This window comes from Heptranchias perlo, chromosome 8 (genome assembly GCF_035084215.1).
Source record: "Heptranchias perlo isolate sHepPer1 chromosome 8, sHepPer1.hap1, whole genome shotgun sequence".
NCBI lineage: Eukaryota > Metazoa > Chordata > Chondrichthyes > Hexanchiformes > Hexanchidae > Heptranchias > Heptranchias perlo.
In genome coordinates this window covers 685723-707350 of record NC_090332.1, presented here as the reverse complement: position 1 = coordinate 707350, position 21628 = coordinate 685723, and the positions used below count along the sequence as shown (strand labels likewise).

At 45.1% G+C, this 21628-nt stretch overlaps 1 protein-coding gene across 1 annotated transcript in view; it reads left to right on the top strand.

The window, feature by feature from the left end:
- Positions 1-15379, top strand: part of LOC137324322 (protein EFR3 homolog B-like) — a 100586-nt gene extending 85207 nt beyond the window's left edge. The window contains exons 21-23 of the mRNA XM_067988470.1: positions 4993-5096; positions 10369-10418; positions 12647-15379. Of these exons, the coding sequence (XP_067844571.1) occupies positions 4993-5096; positions 10369-10418; positions 12647-12752 (260 nt within the window). The 3' untranslated portion in view covers positions 12753-15379. The remainder of the gene's footprint in view (positions 1-4992; positions 5097-10368; positions 10419-12646) is intronic.
- The last annotated feature ends 6249 nt before the right edge of the window (positions 15380-21628 follow it).

The following is a 21628-nucleotide window of genomic DNA, read 5'->3' as shown; positions in this document are numbered from 1 at the left end:
AGCAGTAGATAAGGTCCAGAACCTCCTATTGTGGACAGTGGCAGATAAGGTCCAGTATTCCTAATGTGGACAGCAGCAGATCAGATCCAGCACGTCTCATTGAGGACAGCAGTAGATAAAGTCCAAGTCCTCCCATTGTGGACAGCAGTAAATATGGTCCAGGTCCTCCCATTGTGGACAGCAGTATAAAAGGTCCAGGTCCTCCCATTGTGGACAGCAGCAGAAAAGGTCCAGGTCCTCCCATTGAGGACTGCAGTAGATAAGGTCTTGCTCATTCCATTGAGGACAGCAGCAGATCAGATCCAGCACGTCCCATTGAGGACAGCAGTAGATCAGGTCCATGTCCTCCCATTGTGGACAGCAGCAGATAAGTTCCAGAACCTCCCATTGTGGACAGCAGCAGATAAGGTCCAGCACATCCCATTGAGGACAGCAGTAGATAAAGTCCAGGTCATCCCATTGTGGACAGCAGTAAATACGGTCCAGGTCCTCCCATTGTGGAAAGCAGTAGATAAAGTCCAGGTCCTCCTATTGAGCACAGCGGTAGATAAGGTCCAGCTCGTTCCATTGAGGACAGCAGCAGATCAGATCCAGCACATCCCATTGAGGACAGCAGTAGATAAGGTCCAGAACCTCCTATTGTGGACAGCAGCTGATAAGATTCAGTGCCGCCTATTGTGGACAGCAGCAGATCAGATCCAGCACGTCTCATTGAGGGCAGCAGTAGATAAAGTCCAAGTCCCCCATTGTGGATGGCAGTAAATAAGGTCCAGGTCCTCCCATTGTGGACAGCAGTAGAAAAGGTCCAGGTCCTCCCATTGTGGACAGCAGTAGAAAAGGTCCAGGTCCTCCCATTGAGGACAGCAGTAGATAAGGTCCAGCACGTCCCATTGAGGACAGCAGCAGATCAGAACCAGCACATCCCATTGAGGACAGCAGCAGATCAGATCCAGCACGTCCCATTGAGGACAGCAGCAGATAAGGTCCAGCATGTCCCGTTGAGGACAGCAGTAGATAAGGTCCAGGTCCTCCCATTGTGGACAGCAGCAGGTAAGTTTCAGAACCTTCCAGTGTGGACATCAGCAGATCAGGTCCAGCACATCCCATTGTGGACAGCAGTAGATAAGGTCCAGAACCTCCCATTGTGGACAGCAGCAGATAAGGTCCAGAACCTCCTATTGTGGACAGCAGCAGATAAGGTTCAGTACCTCCTAATGTGGACAGCAGCAGATCAGATCCAGCACGTCTCATTGAGGACAGCAGTAGATAAAGTCCAAGTCCTCCCATTGTGGACGGCAGTAAATATGGTCCAGGTCCTCCCATTGTACACAGCAGTCGAAAATGTCCAGGTCCTTCCATTGAGGACAGCAGTAGAAAAGATCCAGGTCCTCCCATTGAGGACAGCAGTAGAAAAGGCCCAGGTCCTCCCATTGTGGACAGCAGTAGAAAAGGCCCAGGTCCTCCCATTGTGGACAGCAGTAGAAAAGGTCCAGGTCCTCCCATTGTGGACAGCAGTAGAAAAGGTCCAGGTCCTCCCATTGTGGACAGCAGTAGAAAAGGTCCAGGTCCTCCCATTGAGGACAGCAGTAGATAAGGTCCAGCACGTCCCATTGAGGACAGCAGCAGATCAGATCCAGCACGTCCCATTGAGGACAGCAGCAGATAAGGTCCAGCATGTCCCATTGAGGACAGCAGTAGATAAGGTCCAGAACCTCCTATTGTGGACAGCAGCAGATAAGGTTCAGTATTCCCAATGTGGACAGCAGCAGATCAGATCCAGCACGTCTCATTGAGGACAGCAGTAGATAAAGTCCAAGTCCTCCCATTGTGGAAGGCAGTAAATATGGTCCAGGTCCTCCCATCGTGGACAGCAGTCGAAAATGTCCAGGTCCTTCCATTGTGGACAGCAGTAGAAAAGATCCAGGTCCTCCCATTGAGGACAGCAGTAGAAAAGGCCCAGGTCCTCCCATTGTGGACAGCTGTATAAAAGGCCCAGGTCCTCCCATTGTGGACAGCAGTATAAAAGGTCCAGGTCCTCCCATTGTGGACAGCAGCAGAAAAGGTCCAGGTCCTCCCATTGAGGACAGCAGTAGATAAGGTCCTGCTCATTCCATTAGAATATCTGTGCACAGCTGTTTGGCTGATGTTGCAGCTTTCCGCTGTCGCAGCCTGAGAAGTCAAGGGCAGCAGTGATCTTAACAGCCAGTGGCAGTGCGGAGCATGCAATGTAGTTGGGCTGCAGTTCGACTTGAAGATTTTGTATAACTCTGTGACAACCTGCAAAAGAAGCTGTCAGTAATGAGGTGTTTGCAACAGCTGGAAATGTAAAAACTTGACTCTTTAAACTGACACCTGCCTTGAGGGTAGTGCCTCACAAGGATTTTCCAGCATGAACATCAATCAGTGGAACTGAGGCAGTAATGATGGAAAATGCAGCATACGATATTACCGTCTCATATACGTGCACACACCAAAAATAGTGGGGGCTCTTGTCATCTGCATGAACTGATGGCGGAAAATTGGGCTGGTGCCAAAGTAGGTAGGATCCCACCTCCCGCATCCCACAACACTTCCTGCCCCCGTCCCCTGATTATTGCCCAAAATTGGACAGAAAATCTAGACCTCCATCTCTGCCCGGAATGATCCAAGGCGTGGAAAATCCCAAAAAAGGATGATGGAATATATCCTTTCCTTGGTGAATGTCCCTAAATTCAATGATGCAGCGCTTCTAGAATGAAGCTTCACTCAATGGCAGCGAGGATAAGAGAACTGGCAGAGAGGTCAACACATCTGATTCGAGGCATTCCCATTAAAATCAACAATGGGGAGGTTGGGAGCACTCGAATCAAGCACTGACATTTGGGGCCCGATGTTAGCAGGGCTGCGGGTTCTCGGCGGGGGGGCTATCGGGCGCGTGGGTAATGCGCCCGGTGAAATTAGTCAGCTTCCCGCGCGATCGTAGCAGACAATCCACTAATTGGATCCACTTACCTGCTCCTCCGGGTTCCCCACTGCTGATCTGCGCGTCGGGCGGGCTGCGCATGCCCAGTAAGATCTGTCAGCTGGAGGCGCTCTATTTAAAGGGGCAGTCCTCCACTGACAGATGCTGCAACAAATAGCAAAAATTACAGCATGGAGCAGCCCAGGGGGAAGGCTGCTCCCAGTTTAATGATGCCTCATTCCAGGCATCAATACATGGGGTGAGGAGGAGGGGGAGGAAGAGATCTTCCTCCCGGCGGGCGGGAGGAAGCGGCCTGCCTCTGCCACCAGGAAGGCCTGGCTCGAGGTGGCAGGGGAGGTCACCAGCGCAACCAACATATCGCCCACCTGCATACAGTGCAGGAGGCACTCCAATGACCTCAGTAGGCCAGCCAAAGTGAGTACACTTACTCATTCCCCTACACTCCATCTGCCACATCACTGCCCCCACCCCACATCTCCTTCTGCACTGCCAACACTACTCTGTCACATCACCCCTCATACCCACTCAAACCTCATCCTCATCTTACCTGCACCTACTCACCTCGCCAGTACTCATCCCACCACTACCACTCAACCCAATCCTCATACAATCTCATGGCTCTATCTCATACTCACCCTCTCGTGCATCTCTTTCACGGCCAGCCTCACTCAACCTGCCACTACCTGTGCTGCAGCCACTGGGCATGCATCACATATGTGCAGTCGGCAGCGTAAGGCAAACGTGTCGTGAGCATGAAGGGGATGCACAAGGGTGTTTGAGGGTTTGTCATGGGTGTTACTTATATTGAATTTCTGAACAACTCACATTACATATTATATTGGCACCACTACTGCCACGTCTTCGCGAATCCTGTCTGGTTTGTGCAATAATGCCCGCTCCTGAGGATCACTATGAGGACCCACAACTGATGCCACCCATTGTGTCACTGCAGAGTGGGTGTAGGTGTACTTGCAGGGCTCTTCTGCGCAGACGACTGAGAGACATCGGCGATGTCCCCGGTTGCACCCTGGAAGGATGCGGAGGAGAAGTTGTTGAGGGCAGTGGTGACTTTGACAGCGACAGGTAAGAAGATGGTGCTCGGGCCAGCCAGGAGCAGCTCGGCATGAAAGAGGCTGCAGATGTCCACGACTACATGTCGAGTGACTCTGAGCCTCCATGTGCACTGCTGCTCAGAGAGGTCCAGGAGGCTGAGCCTCGGTCTGTGGACCCTGTGGCGAGGGTAGTGCCCTCTGCGACGCATCTCTCTCTGCGGTAGCCCTCCCTCCTGCTGTACAGGTGGATGTGTCACAGCACTCTGTTGTGGCACTCCACGTGTCAGAGGTGGACGGCGTGGATGGTGAGGCTGGTGATGCTGTTCGCCCTCCGAGGAGGTCATGAATGCAGCTACGGCGGCCCCCATCTACAAGATGTAGATCTGAGGGGGTCCGCAAGGTAGGTACATGTCTCCGGACCCCGGGGTAAGTGTGCAGGTTGGTGACTTTGACTGTCAGGAGGAGGGTGGTGGAGGCCAAACTTTGTCCCAAGTGACAGAGTGGCCTCCTGCAATGAGTGAGGGTCTCCCCCCCCCCACCTGTCAAATGGACCTTTGCAGCTGCCACAGGCTGACAGCTGCAACACGTCCATTTGACCTGGGAGTGTTTCCCCCAGTATGGGAAACAGTCCCAGTTTGTTCTAAAATCCCACATAATCCCTTAATCAGGTCAGTTAATGACCTGAAATACCTAAATGAATACTGTCAAGTGGCATCCCACTGGCTTTAATTGCCTGCGGGATTCCCACCAGCGGGGGCTGTGCGCGCACGCCGGCATGTCAGCGGGGAACCCGGAAGTGCGCAGGTTCGGGGCGGGCTCCGGTCCAGCTCCGGGATTCTCCGATTTTCGGAGCCCCCCCGCCAGGAACGCACCCGATAGCGGGTGCTAAAATAGAGCCCTTGGTGCGTAATCCTCTCAAGCTAGCCTCACTGAGGTGTATGTCACTGCCTGCTCTGATACTCTGTCCTTGGTCAGTAGATGGCGGTGCCATGGAGGAGCAGGAGAGAGAGAGGCGACGGCAGGTGGTGGAAAAGTTTCAGAAAGCTCCATTTGAAGAGATAGCAGCCCATTGTGGAGCAAGGGTAAGGACATGCAGTTTGTAAGAGAGTGTATGGAGAGATTTACTAAAGACTCAACATCTTTCTGTGGAGAGAAGGTCCATGATGGCACATGCAAGTAGTTTACATAGAATGACACAATACTAAAGGACACGGATGTGGGGCTGGGGTAGATGTACAAAGTAATTTCGGGGCACAGGGAATTAGTCATTAAAAGATAACTCACAGGTGCAAAAAGTGATCAAAAGGGGCAATGAGGTAGTGGCTTCACCACATGAGGCATGGAATATAAACAAGGAAGTGCTGGCCCAACCTCACCTGGGATACATAGAAATACACCGCAATTTACAACACGGAAACAGGCCATTTGGCCCAACCAGTCCCTCTCAGCCTTTACCCTCCACATCAGAAAATCATCCTAATCACATTTACTCACCCTGTTCCCATATCCCTTCACCCCCCCTTTCCTTCATCCTCCTATCCAACCTAATCCTGAATGTTGACAGATTTTGCCTCAACCACTAATCCTGGAAGTGAATCCCACAGCCTCACAACTCTCTGTGAAGAAGTTTCTCCTGCTCTCTGTTCTAAATCTTTTACATTTAATCTTGTATCTATGGCACAGACACGATGGGCCAAATGGCCTCCTTCGTGCCGTAAATTTCTATGATTCCCATCCTTTCAGAATTTTAAACAGTTCTATCATATCATAGTTCCATAGTCTGATACAGCGCAGAAGGAGGCCATTCGGCTCATCATGTTTGTGCCGGCTCTTTGAAAGAGCTGTCCAGTTACTCCCACTCCCCTCCTCTTTCCCCATAGCCCTTTAATTTTTTTCCTTTCAAGTATTTATCCAATTCCCTTTTGAAAGTTACTATTAAATCTGCTTCCACCACCCTTCCAGGCAGTGCATTCCAGATCAGAACAACTCGCTACTTAAAAAATGATTCCTCATGTCACCTCTGGTTCTTTTGCCAATCACCTTAAATCTGTGTCCTCTGGTTACCGACCCTTCTGCCACTGGAAACAGTTTCTCCTTATTTATTCTATCAAAACATTTCATGATTTTGAACACCTCTATCAAATCTCCTCTTAACCTTCTCTACTCTAAGGAGAACAATTCCAGCTTCTCCAATCTCTCCACATAACTGAAGCCCCTCATCCCTGGTACCATTCTAGTAAATCTCTTCTGCACCCCCTCTAAGGCCTTGACATCCTTCCTAAAGTGTGGTGCCCAGAATTCAAAACCATACTCCCGCTGAGGCCTAACCAGTGTTTTATAAAGGTTTAGCTTAACTTCCTTGTACTCAATGCCTCTATTAATAAAACCCAAGATCCCATATGCTTCTTTAACAGCCTTGTCAACTTGTCCTACCACCGTCAAAGATTTGTGTACATACAACCCTGTTGTCTCTCTGTTCCTGCACCCCCTTTAAAATTGTACCATTTAGTTTATATTGCCTCTCCTCATTCTTCCTCGCAAAATGTATCATTTCACACTTCTCTGCATTAAATTTCATCTGCCATGTGTCTGTCTATGTCCTCCTGAAGTCTGTTACTATCCTCCACATTGTTTACCATATTTCCAAGTTTCGTGTCATCTGCAAACTTTGAAATTATACCCTGTACACCCAAGTCTGAGTCATTAATATATATCAAAAACAGCAGTGGTTCTAATACCGACCCCTGGGGAACGCCAATCTATACTTCCCTCCAGTCTGAAAAATAACCGTTCACCACTATTCTCTGCTTTCTGTCCCTTAGCCAGTTTTGTATCCACGCTGCCCCTGTCCCTTTAACCCATGGGCTTTAATTCTAACAAGTCTATTATGTGGTACTGTATCAAATGTCTTTTGAAAGTCCATATACACAACATCAACAGTACTACCCTCATCAACCCTCTCCGTTACTTCATCAAAGAACTCAATCAAGTTAGTCAAACATGAATTTCCTTTAACAAATCTGTGCTGACTTTCATTTATTAGTCCAGACTTTTCCAGGTGCCATTTAATTTTGTCCTGGATTATTGTCTCTAGAAGTTTCCCCACCACCGACGATAGGCTGACCGGCCTTTAATTACCGGGTTTATCCCTCTCCCTGTTTTTGAACAGGGGTGTAACATTTGCAATCCTCCAGTCCTCTGGCACTGCCCCCATATCTAAGAAGGATTGGAAGATTGTGGCCAGAGCCTCCGCAATTTCCACCCTTACTTCCCTCAGTAAACTAGGATACATCCCATCCCGACCGGGTGACTTTTCTCGCCCTATAATCTGTGTTGTTCTAAAAAGACTCAATTGTTAAAATCTTTCTTCATATATATATTTCCTCATGCCACACAACATCCTAGTGAATCTGTGCTGTCCCCTCTCTAAAGCTTCAATATCCTTCCTATAGTGTGGAGCCCAGTACTGCACACAGTACTCCAACTGAGGTCTTATTTAAGATTTTATACAGGCTCATCATCACCTCTTAGCTTTTATATTCTGTACCTTGTGATAAAACCTAAAATGCCATTAGCTTTATTTACAGCCTATTAACCTGAGGTGCTGCCTTTAATGTTCTGTGAACCTGGACCCCCAAATCCCTCTGCTCTGCCACAGCACTGACCCGACTTCCATTCGCAGAATCATTATTGCGGTTATATGTTTACTAAAATGTATCACCTCACACTACTGACATTGAGTTCCATCTGCCACTTTTTAGCCCATTCCCCCACCTTATCGATATCCCTTTGCAGCTTCCTTTGGTCTTCTAAAGAATTAACTATACCTCCTATTTTGGCATCATCATCAAATTCAGTCACCACTCTCTTGAGGCCTTTATCTAAATTATTGATATACACAGTGAACAGAAGTGGCCCCAGAACTGAACCCTGTGGGACATCGCAACCCACTTCCAACCACTCTGGAAAACTCCTACTCTGTTTTCTCCCTTCTAACCAATTTTTAATCCAGTTTACTATCCTCCCCTATTTCCCCTTAATCTTCTCTAGTAATTTCCCATGTCATACCTTGTCAAAGGCTTTCCTGAAGTCCATATACACTACATCCACAGCATTTCCCCCATCTATCATGTCTTAATATTGGGTTCAGTTTTGAGTGTCGCACCATAAGAAGGATATATTGAAGGACCTCATGACTAAGGTTAGAGCATGCAGAGTCAAAGGACAAGTAGCAGAATGGATAGCAAGCTGGCTACAAAACAGAAAACAGAGAGTAGAGGTAGTTACTCAGACTGGCAAGAGGTGGGAAGTGGTGTTCCACAAGGATCAATGCTGGGACCACTGTTGTTCACCATTTACATAAAAGATTTGGACTCAGGAATCGGAAGTACAATTTCAAAATTTGCGGATGGCACCAAATTAAGGGGTATAATTAAGGGCTATAATTAAGAGGAGGAGTACAACAAAATACAAGAAGACATTAATAAACTTGCAGAGTGTGAGTGTAATTGGCAAATGAATTTCAATATAGATAAGTCTGAGGTGGTGCATTTTGGTAGAAAGAATAAGGGGGCCACACACTGCTTGGATAATAAGAGTCTAAATAGGGTTGAGGAGCAGAGGGATCTAGGGGTACAGATACACAAATCACTAAAAGTAGTGACACAAGTTAATAAGGCCATTTAAAAAAAAGAAAACTGAGCACTGGGGTTCATTTCCAGAGGGATAGAATTGAAAAGCAGAGAAGTTATGTTAAACTTGTACAGAACCTTGGTTAGACCACACTTAGAGCACTGTGAACAGTTCTGGTCTCCACATTATAAAAAGGATATAGAGGCACTGGAGAAGGTACAAAAAATATTTACTAGGATGGTAGCAGAAATGAGAGGTTATACTTATCAGCAAAGGCTGAACAGGCTGGGCCTCTTTTCTCTAGAAAAGAGAAGACCAAGAGGTGACCTGATAGAGGTCTTTAAGATTATGAAAGGGTTTGATAGGGTACAAAAGACAAGATGTTTCCACTTGAGGGGGAGACCAGAACTAGGGGCCATAAATATGAGATAGTCACTAATAAATGCAATAGGGAATTCAGGAGAAACTTCTTTATCCAAAGAGTGGATAGAATATGGAACTCACTATCACAAGGAGTAGTTGAGGCGACTAACATAGATACATTTAAGGGGAAGCTAGATAAACACATGATGGAGAAAGGAATAGAAGGATATGCTGATAGGGTGAGATGAAGTAAGGTGGGAGGAGGCTCATATAGAGCATAAACACTGACACAGACCAGTTGGACCGAATGGCCTGTTTCTGTGCTGTATGTTCTATGCAATTCTATGTAATATTAATGAAGAAAGTCCAGCGATGATTCATCAGGATTGTGCCTGGGACAAAGGGTCTGAGCTATGATGAGAAACAGGTAACCTTGGATTATACTCGTTGGAGATAAGAAGGTTAAGGGGTGATCTCACTGAGGTATTTATAATAACGAAGGGAATTGAGTGTAGGTAGGGAATGACTCTTCCCTCTGCTTGGGGAATTGGAACAACGGGACAGAATCGTAGAATTTGAGTGCAGCCAGTTAAAAGGGAATCCTAGAAAAACACAGGGCTATGAGAGTGGGGAATGCACTGACTCAGAGGGTCATAGACACAGAATCAATTGAGATGTTTAAAAGGTAGGTGGATGCTTATTTTGGGACTAAGGGTATAATGGGATATAATGAGAGGATGGGGAATTGGGATTAAAAAGATAAAGAGCTCCCATGGGTACTATAAGGGCAGATCAGGCTTAATGGGCTGAATAGCCAACTCCTGTTCCCAACCTCAACATCTGTCAGTCCAGATTTAGAAAAGAGAATGGCCAGCTGTAATGCAGAAATACTGGTCTTTGTATTTTGTTTGTAGAGTGTGAGACTCGGTTTATAGTTGCTGCTGGGTTTTTTTTTATTCGTTCATGGGACATGGGCATCGCTGGCGAGGCCGGCATTTATTGCCCATCCCTAATTGCCCTTGAGAAGGTGGTGGTGGACCGCCTTCTTGAACCGCTGCAGTCCGTGTGGTGAACGTTCTCCTACAGTGCTGTTAGGTAGGGAGTTCCAGGATTTTGACCCAGTTATGGTTATTTTTGTGCTGTAGAATCTTGCCAATCTAGTGCACTGCTGTTTTCTAAAAGGGGAGTAATAGAGGAAGGTGTACTGACATTCCATATATTGGGAATGATGGAGTAGGGTTTGGTCCTGAAGTTAAGATAATTGAATGTAAGATATCCTGTACACAATCGTTGCCTGTCCGGTGGATCATTTGATGGTTTTACATATTTACGTTGTGCTTCTCATTCCTTTAATTTCAGGCAACCATTCTGCAGAGTAAACTGAATCAAATATTTGAGATAACTATAAGGTAAGTTTTGCGGGAGACCGAAGTACCTACTTACCTTGCACTATGAAATCGTTGAAAAGCCCATCTGAAAACTCAGACAGCTGTGGAGAATTGTGGGTTAAATTGCCATCAGTTTTGTTGAGCCCAATGGAGATAGACAATCAAAGTTTGGTGCTGTACAGTGAATTGTATGGAGGGAAGTTCTTTTTATTCATTTTCAAGCTGTGGGTGTCACTGGCGAGGCCGGTGTTTATTGCCCGCCCCTAATTGCCCTGAGAAGGTGGTGATGGGCCGCCTTCTTGATAGCGGTTTGATACAACTGGGTGACTTGCTCGGCCACTTCAGAGGACAATTAAGAGTCAATCACGTTGGTGTGGGACTGGAGTCACTTACAGGCCCAGACCGGGTAAGGACGGCAGGTTTCCTTCCCTAAAGGACATCAGTGAACCAGTTGGGTTTTTACAACAATCCGACAGCTTCGTGGTCACTTTTACTGAGACCAGCTTTTTATTTCCAGATTTTTTAAACTGAATTCAAATTTGAACTCAAGTTCTCTGGATTATTACTCCAGTAACATAACCACTAAACTATCATGTGAGAAGGCAAAATAAGGGAAATACTGGAAGTTTCTGATCCCACTATAAGGGAGGGGGGAAAGAAAGGGAGGAAAGCTTCAAGGTGAGACCAGAGGTCAAGAGTGAGAACGAATTAGTTCTCAATAAGGTACAAGGATTGAACAATTTGTGGGCTCAACCTCTGGCAAAAATAACTGAAATGATTATTAGATGTTAGATTATTTTAATAAATGATTAATAGAGGAGAATAGATAAACAACAAGAAGCAGGAACGTACCTTATGGTGGTGTATGAAGTACACAGACTATTAAAGGTGAGACAAGTCCCTTCAGGAAGAAATTAAATGGAAATATGATGGAAAATCAGGAAATGATGGTCTTCACTAACAAAGATGGTGGACTTGGCCCAGTGGTAGCACTCTCGCCTCTGAGTCAAAAAATTGTATTGGACTTGAGCACATAATCTAGGCTGATACTTCAGTGCAGTACAGAGGGAGTGCTACACTGTCAAAGCTGCTATTTTTCAGATGAGGTGTTAAACCATGGCCCATGTTGCCTGTTCCACGGCAGTATTCGAAGAAGAGCAGGGGAGCTCTTCCTGATGTCCAGGCCAATGTTTATCCCTCAATCCACACCACTAAAACAGATGAACTGGTCATTTATCTCATTTGCTGCTAGTGGGACCTTGCAGTGCGAATATTGGCTGCTGCATTTACCTACATAACAACAGAGTCAGCACTTCCAAAGTAATTCACTGTGACATGAAACATGCTACACATATGTGTCCTTCCTCTTTCCCTCCCTCCCTTCTGCCCCACCTACCCACCTTCTCACCGTATCCCTCAACATTGGGGTTGTATTCTCTAGAGTTTCGAAGGTTAAGGGGTGATCTGATCGAAGTTTATAAGATATTAAGGGGAACAGATAGGGTGGATAGAGAGAAACTATTTCCGCTGGTTGGGGATTTTAGGAGTAGGGGGCACAGTCTAAAAATTAGAGCCAGACCTTTCAGGAGCGAGATTAGAAAACATTTCTACACACAAAGGGTTGTAGAAGTTTGGAACTCTCTTCCACAAACAGCAATTGATACTAGCTCAATTGCTAAATTTAAATCTGAGATAGATAGCTTTTTGGTAACCAAAGGTATTAAGGGATATGGGCCAAAGGCAGGTATATGGAGTTAGATCACAGATCAGCCATGATCTTTTCAAATGGCGGAGCAGGCACGAGGGGCTGAATGGCCTACTCCTGTTCCTATGTTCCTAACCCCATCCCTCACCTTCTCACCATATCCCTCAAATCCACCCACCCACCTTCTAACCACTCAACCCCAGATATTCACCTTCTCCTCATATCCCCCAACCCCACCTATACACCTTCTCACCATATCCTTCTGTCCCTTCTCTCTCCATAATCATGTCTAATCGTTGTATCACTAACCCGATTTATACTGTGCACTTCAGTCTCCTTCCCTGGAAACTTATTCCTTAATCCTATTATCTTTGTATTTAACCTGTAGATTTACTTGCATCTCTGTCTGGTATAGCTGTATACCTGATACAATAAGAACTGCTACTGGTTTGTAATGTGACCCATATAACCTCACTGAAGAACTGAACGACTGTTAGCCCACTCTCTCACTTTGTCTTTTCTAACCATTTCTCTTTATTTCTAGGCCACCTCCAAGCCCATCAGGCACGATCACGGCTGGTTACGGCCAGACACAGTCCCGGTCAGTGCCAGTTTATGAGATGAAGTTCCCGGATCTTTGTGTGTACTAGCAGGATAACAACACAGCCCAACACCACACTTCATTGGATTGAAGAGATTATGGGTCCCCATCCAGTCCGATTTGCTCATTGTGGGATCGGCCTAGCAGCAGAACCTGTATTAATGTGTCACGACAACCATTCCCCGCAGAATGTTAGCAATCGCACAACTGTTGTTTCCACTGGTACAAACGTATCAGCCATCGTCCTTACAGCTTAGTAGTGCTTTGTTGTTAAGACGTGACGTTTCAGTGTATTGCATATGCTTACCTGAGATCATGGACAGGCTTTACGGCAACTCGGGGCCTCCTGTGGGAGTGTAAGATCAGGCTGGTGAGTACTAGTGGCCAGTTGGGATGAGAAAGTGATGTCTTATATCAATACAATAAACATCCATTGATAATCACAATCTAACAAGGTACCAACACTCCCAGCATTTGCCTCTCAGATGCCACAATCTGGGCCCAGGTTAGGAAGTTTGGTTATGATCTTGACCAATTTCACTTGGTCCATGATCGTCTTGGTTTGGGGTGATTGAGGTAAGCAATGGGACAGTTACATTCTGTTTTAAAATACTGAAAAATCTGTTAACTAACCAGTAGTGCTGGGTAATTGTTCGAATCTGTGGCCCTTTTCTGTTTTGAGTTTCTTTTCTCCCTGATGAACCCTGGCCTCCCAGATTATTGGACAGAGCTCCCTCTGAAATGGGCAGGATGTACACCAGTAATGAGTGACCCCAGGAGGGGAGCAGAGCAGAGGGCCGAATCCTGGCTTCTCCTGACTTGTTTTTTGTGGATTCTGAATTAAGTGGACTTTATTTTATTGCACACTTTCATCGGTCAGCTTACACCTCAGAAATTCTGTCAGTTCCTCTACAAAAAACAGACTGATTGAAACAAGAAAGGCAGTACTGCCTGATCCTGCACTCTCTACCGGGACACTTCAAACAGGGAGCCCTGTTGTCAGGCCAAGCCTGTCTAAAGTTTATTTTTTGTATTATTCTGTGAAGGCAAATATGTTCCATCTTCAGCAACTAGAATGGAATAACCTACATTTTTGACATTGATTATTGTGAATTGATCTCTGAATGTAAGTGTAGTGCTAACAGAAAATATTACTGGTGCACTTCCAGGCTTTACTTGAATTTAAATGGATGTACAGAGTACGGTTTAGCAAATGCTAGATTCCCACCAGCACACTCTCCCACAGTGCCCTTTCCATTCTTTCCGACTTGTACAGCAATAGTGGGGAGTTGTTGGTAGGCACTGGAGTATTTGAAGGAAGTGTTGTACATTGAGCTTTAGTCTCACTTTTTCCACTGAACTCTAAAAAGAAATCTCACCGTGAGCCAGAAGGAGACGCTCACAATCTCTCAGATTTATAGGACTCCTGACAGAATGTTGATGGAACACTGCACTCACAGATACACACACGCTGCATATACAGACATATATACACCCACTGTACACACAGATACAGCGCACACACACCCGTATACACCCACTGTACATACACACCCATTTACACCCACTGTACACACAGATACTGCAGATACACCCCCATATACAGACACTTCACATATGCATACACTGTGCAAACAGACACTGCATATACTTGCACACATACATCCACTATACACACAGGCATATATAGGAACAGTTTCAGGAAGGAGAAGACCTTCGGTCCATCTAGCCCACCTGTCTATATTATTATCATGGTGCCTTTCTAATGATGCTTGAAGTTTCTTATTCCACCACTCATGCCACTAATCTGTTCCACATACTTGCCACCCTTTTATTAAAAAACTTCATCTTGCATTTCCTCTTTTTGTTCTCCTTAATTTGTAAAAATGACCCCATGTTAAAAAAGTTAAAAAACCCCAGTTAAAAAAGCATACAGGATCCTGGGCTTTATAAATAGAGGCATACACAGAGTACAAAAACATGGAAGTCATGATGAACCTTTATAAAACACTGGTTCGACCACAACTGGAGTATAAGAACATAAGAAATAGGAGCAGGAGTAGGCCATCCGGCCCCTCGAGCCTGCTCCATCAACAAGATCATGGCTGATCTTCTACCTCAACGCCATTTTCCTGCACTATCCCCGTATCCCTTGATGCCTTTAATATCTAGAAATCTATCGATCTCTGTTTTGAATGTACTCAATGACTGAGCCTCCACAGCCCTCTGGGGTAGAGAATTCCAAAGATTCACCACCCTCTGAGTGAAGAAATTTCTCCTCATCTCAGTGCTAAATGGCCTACCCCTTATTCTGAGACTGTGACCCCTGGTTCTAGACTCCCCAGCCAGGGGAAACTTCCTCCCTGCATCTACCCTGTCAAACCCTGTAAGAATTTTGAATGTTTCAATGAGATCAGCTCTCATTCTTCTAAACTCTGGAGATTACAGGCCTAGTCTACTCAATCTCTCCTCATACAACAATCCCGCAGTCCCAGGAATCAGTCTGGTGAACCTTTGTTGCACTCCCTCTATGGCAAGTATATCCTTTCTTAGGTAAGGAGACCAAAATTGTACACAATACTCCAGGTGCAGTCTCACCAAGGCCCGATATAATTGCAGTAAGACATCTTTACTCCTGTAATCAAATGCTCCTGTAATAAAGGCCAACATACCATTTGCCTTCCTAATTACTTGCTGCACCTACATGTTAGCTTTCAGTGACTCATGTACAAGGACACCCAGGTCCCTTTGAACATCAACATTTCCCAATCTCTCATCATTTAAAAAATACTCTGCTTTTCTGTTTTTCCTACCAAAGTGGATAACTTCACATTTTTCCACATTATATTCCATCTGCCATGTTCTTGCCCACTTACTTAGCCTGTCTATATCCCCTTGAAGCCTCTTTGCATCCTCCTCACAACTCACATTCCCACCCAGTTTTGTGTCATCAGCAAACTTGGAAATATTACATTTGGTCCCCTCATTCGAATCATTGATATATATTGTGAATAGCTGGGGCCTAAGCACCGATCCCTGCGGTACCCCACTAGTCACAGTCTGCCAACCTGAAAAAGACCCGTTTATTCCTACTCTCTGTTTTCTGTCCGTTAACCAATTCTCAATCCGTGCCAATATATTACCCCCAATTCCATGTGCTCTAACTTGTTCATCCACCTCCTGTGTGGGACCTTATTGAAAGCCTTTTGAAAATCCAAATACACCACATCCACTGGTTCCCCCTTATCTATTCTACTAGTTACATCCTCAAAGAACTCCAATAGGTTTGTCAAACATGATTTCCCTTTCATAAATCCGTGTTGACTCTGCCAAATCCTATTATTATTTTCTAAGTGTCCTGTAATCGCATCCTTTATAATAGATTCTAGCATTTTCCCTACAACTGATGTCAGGCTAACAGGTCTGTAGTCCCTGTTTTCTCTCTCCCTCCTTTCTTAAATAGTGGGGTTACATTTGCTACCCTGCAATCTGCAGGAACCGTTCGAGAATCTTTAGAATTTTGGAAGATGACAACCAATGCATCCACTATCTCTACAGCCACCTCCTTCAAAACCCTGGGATGCAGATCATCAGGTCCTTGGGATTTATTGACTTTCAGTCCCATTAATTTCTCTCGTACTATTTTTTTACTAATACTAATTTCTTTCAGTTTCTCATTCTCGCCAGACCCTTGGTTCTCTAATATTTCTGGGAGGTTTATTGTGTCTTCGTCCGTGAAGACAGACACAAAGTATTTGTTTAATTTCTCTGCTGTTTCCTTATTCCCCATTATAAATTCTCCCATCTCTGTCTGTAAGGAACCACATTTGCCTTCGCCAGTCTTTTCCTTTTTACATACCAATAGAAGTATTGTGTCCAGTTCTGAGCACTGCACTTTAGGAGTGATGTGAAGGCCTTAGTGTGGGTGCAGAAGAGATTTACTGGAATGATTCCAGGGATGAGGGATTTTAGTTATGTGTCTTGACTGGAGAAGCTAAGGTTGTTCTCCTTGGAACAGAGACGGTTACAAGGAGATTTGATAGAGGTATTCAAAATCATGAAGGGTCTAGAGAGAGGAGATAGAGAGAAACTGTCCCCATTGGCGGAAGGGTCAAGAACCAGAGGACATAGATTTAAGGTGATTGGCAAAAGAACCAAAGGTGACATGAGGAAAAACTTTCTTACACAGCGAGTGGTTAGGATCTGTAATGCACTGCCCGAGGGGGTGGTGGAGGCAGATTCAATCATGGCCTTCAAAAGGGAACTGGATAAGTACCTGAAAAGAAAAGATTTGTAGGGCTACGGTGATAGGGTGGGGCAGCGGGACTAGCTGGATTGCTCTTGCATTGAGCCCGCGCGGACTCGATGGGCCGAATGGCCTCCTTCCGTGCTGTAACCTTTCTATGATTCTATGTGCTTAAATTCTGTACACAGCAGAAAAGCTTACTTGGATCTAATTGACCCTAACTTTTCATAATTTTAAATATTTTTATCATACCACCTCTCAATCTTTTCAAGAGAGAAAAGACCCAGGGTAGACAATCTTACCTCGCACGTCATTAAGTTCTGGCATCAACCATGTAGCCCTTCTCTGTACCCCCTCCAATAACTGAATACCCTTCTCTGTACCTCTCCAATAACTGAATACCCTTCTCTGTACCTCTCCAATAACTGAATACCCTTCTCTGTACCCCCTCCAATAACTGAATACTCTTCTCTGTACCCCCTCCAATAACTGAATACCCTTCTCTGTACCTCTCCAATAACTGAATACCCTTCTCTGTACCTCTCCAATAACTGAATATCCTTCTCTGTACCTCTCCAATAACTGAATACTCTTCTCTGTACCCCCTCCAATAACTGAATACCCTTCTCTGTACCTCTCCAATAACTGAATACCCTTCTCTGTACCTCTCCAATAACTGAATACCCTTCTCTGTACCTCTCCAATAACTGAATACCCTTCTCTGTACCTCTCCAATAACTGAATACCCTTCTCTGTACCTCTCCAATAACTGAATACCCTTCTCTGTACCCCCTCCAATAACTGAATACCCTTTTTAAAATGGAGAAACCAAACTACACGCAGTACTCCAGATGTGGTCTGATCAGGGCCAAATAGCATTTTAAAATGATCTATCTTGTATGTTATACCCCTTGCTATATATCCCAACATTCTGTTTGCTTTTTTTACCATCCTGGGACATTTTGCTGATGGTTTTAGTGATCTGTCCACTAAAACTCCACGATCTCTCTCCTGCTCCCATACTTCAAGTACTTTCCCATTCAGCACATAACCCACATTAACCTTCCATCTGCCTAACCTCATAAGTTTACATTTCCCTGTTTTAAACTGCATCTGCCATTTCTCTGCCCACTGTGTCAGCTTGTCAAGATCATGGTTTTGAATTTGTGTGCATTGATATTCAACATGCACACACACTGCACATACACACTGTACTGTATGTACAAACATTACACATATACACACTGTATACAAACACTATATATCCGACATATAAACACACTGCATATACACACACATACACAATGCATATACAAACACTAGATACACACACTGCACGTACACACAAATATACACACTGTATATACAAATACTACACATATATATGTATATATATACTACATACATGCATGCACACACTACACATGCACTACATACACAGGCACAAGCACACAAAGGGACTACAGCTACACACACTCCATATACAGATATACACGCGTACAATGCACAGACACATGTGCACTATACATACACAGCCTCCATACTCCACAGCTGCTCTTAAACTCCTCCTTTAGGTGGTGGTCTAGGCATGTGTGAAGCCTGTACAGCTGACATGAGTTAACTGGGACACCCCAGTAGATATGAAATAAACTTGCAGTCTAATGCTCAAATTAAATGAGCACTGGTTTTGATACATTGCAAAGCAGTTGGTCTCTGGCTCACCATGTCCTGTTAACAGATATTGCCTGTAACACCTTCTGTCCTGCCTTCAAACATGAGCCAAGACTCCTTTTGTCTTTGTTTCCACACCTGTTAGTGGAGGATCAAACGTCTCAGGAACAGAATGCTGCTCCCTTCACCTGTTCCTGGGCTGATTTACCACCTAGTTATTCAATGAAAAAAAGCAGGGGGTAGGTAATTGGATGCATGTATAATACAACCAAAAACTTCACAGGACCTGGACAGCTGTTGAGGCAAGAGAGAAACTCTGTCTTTCTAACCCATTCCCCATTGAGACGGTTCACTCAGAGTGTTGGATCAGGACAAGGAGTCTCTATCTATCCAATCCATTCCCTCATTGGGGTTCAGTCAGATGGTTGGATCAGGACAAGGACTCTGTACATCCACCATCCATCCATTCCAGTGTTGGATTAAGACCAGTACTCTGTCCATTTATCAATCCCACTTTTGCATCAGGAAAACATAGGAACAGGAGTAGGCCATTCAGCCCCTCAAGCCTGTACCGCGATTCAATTAGATCATGGCTGATCTGTATCTTAATTCCATCTACCTGCCTTGTTTCCATGACCATTAATACCCTTACCTAACAAAAATCTATCAATCTCAATTTTGACATTTTCAATTGACCTAGCCTCAACGGCTTTTTGGGGGAGAGACCCCATCCATCTATTCATCCATTCCACTTGGATCAAGTCAAGGACTCTGTATATCCCACCATCCACACATTTCACTGTTGGATCAAGAGACGGATTCTCTGTCTACCCAATGCATTTCCTCATTGGAACAGTTCTGTCATCCACCCATCCAAATGTATTTTGAATTGCAAACAGTCCATCTATCCCACTGTCAGATCAGGAAAAGACATCTGTCCATCATCTATCCCACTGTTGGGTCAAGATAAGGAGTCTGTCCATCATCCATCCCACTGTCAGAGCAGGAGAAAGAGTCTGTCCATCCAACCCATTGTTAGATCAAGAGAAGGACTCTGTACATTCATCCAGCCCAATGTTCCATCATGGATCAAATGGGATAAGGGAAGGGGAATGGGACTAAGGGGAGAGCTCTTGAGAAAGCTGGCATAGGCAGGTTGGGTCGAATGGAGAAAGGCAGGCGATTTGAACTAAGGTATAACTCTTTCAGGGAGAGGGTACAGGGACGATGAGCTGAATTGGGAAAGGGTAGGGCACTGAGGCTAAAGGGATAGCTCTTTTCGAGAGACATAGGGGCGATGTGCTGTAAAATTGTTTGATTCTAGAGTTCCTCCATTGCCAACGAAATCAATTTAAAAGCAACGAATTGCTGAGCACAGTTTTCTTTCCATGTTGGTTTTGCAGGTAATGTCTTCCAGTGAGGAGGTGCAGCCCAGTGCAAGCTGCTTCCAGTGTACCCGCACTGTGCCACTGACCTAGTTCCTGATCTCAGATGGGAAGGAGCTTCCACATCGAATGAGGAAATCGGGAAGGGAGGCTATCCCAGCTGGGGTCTTGTTACAAACCCATCAGAGGACTGGGACAGGCAGCAGCCTGCCATTTCCGAGGGGTGTGTGGGAGAGGGGTTTGGGGATGGAAGGATGAAAAGACAACTTTTGTTTAAAAAAGGAGACAATCACTTTTATTGCAAGAAGCACAGAGACACTAAAACAGGGACAGAGAGTCTGTTGGAGCTCACATGTAGCCTGAACTGCCCAAAGGAAAGCTGAGGTTAACCTCAACACCTGGGTCCAGATAAATAGGCGAAGAAGCAGCCTCCATGCCAATATCAAATTCACAATCCGTAATCTGAATGTAATATTTCTTTACCCTGGTTAGCACCTTCCATTTAAGACAAAGTCAAGACGAAATGTATTCATAAATGTCCCAATTGTAAAGGGTGATGTAGTGTGTTCAACACTGGTCCCTCACCACGAGGACTGGCCTCTGAATCCAGATGAAAGTCTCCTCTGTCTACTGGCTGTCCAGGGTCATACATGAAGTGAGTTTGGCCAGCCTTGGCCCAGTTGAGCCCACAGTACCGAACTACCCCTAATTTGGTGTCAATCCCACACTGTACCGTTGTGAGATTGTGGCAGGGTAGGGGAAGCTTTATCCAGCACTGAGAATATAAGAACACAAAGATTGGTGGCATTGTAAGCAGTGTAGATGAAAACATAAAATTACAAAGGGATATTGATAGATTAGGTGAATGGGCAAAACTGTGGCAAATGGAATTCAATGTAGACAAATGTGAGGTCATCCACTTTGGATCAAAAAAGGATAAAACAGGGTACTTTCTAAATGGTAAAAAGTTAAAAACAGTGGATGTCCAAAGGGACTCGGGGGTTCAGGTACATAAATCATTGAAGTGTCATGTTCAGGTGCAGAAAATAATCAGTAAGGCTAATGGAATGCTGGCCTTTATATCTAAGAGGACTAGAGTACAAGGGGGCAGAAGTTATGCTGCAGCTATACAAAACCCTGGTTAGACCGCACCTGGAGTACTGTGAGCAGTTCTGGGCACCGCACCTTCGGAAGGACATATTGGCTTTGGAAGGAGTGCAGCGTAGGTTTACTAGAATGATACCTGGACTTCAAGGGTTAAGTTACAAGGAGAAATTACACAAATTGGGGTTGTATTCTCTCGATTTTCGAAGGTTAAGGGGTGATCTGATCGAAGTTTATAAGATATTAAGGGGAACAGATAGGATGGATAGAGAGAAACTATTTCCACTGGTTGGGAATTCCAGGAGTAGGGGGCACAGTCTAAAAATTAGAGCCAGACCTTTCAGGAGTGAGATTAGAAAACATTTCTACACACAAAGGGTGGTAGAAGTTTCAAACTCTCTTCCGCAAACGGCAAGTGATACTAGCTCAATTGCTAAATTTAAATCTGAGATAGATAGCTTTTTAGCATCCAAAGGTATTAAGGGATATGGGCCAAAGGCAGGTATATGGAGTTAGATC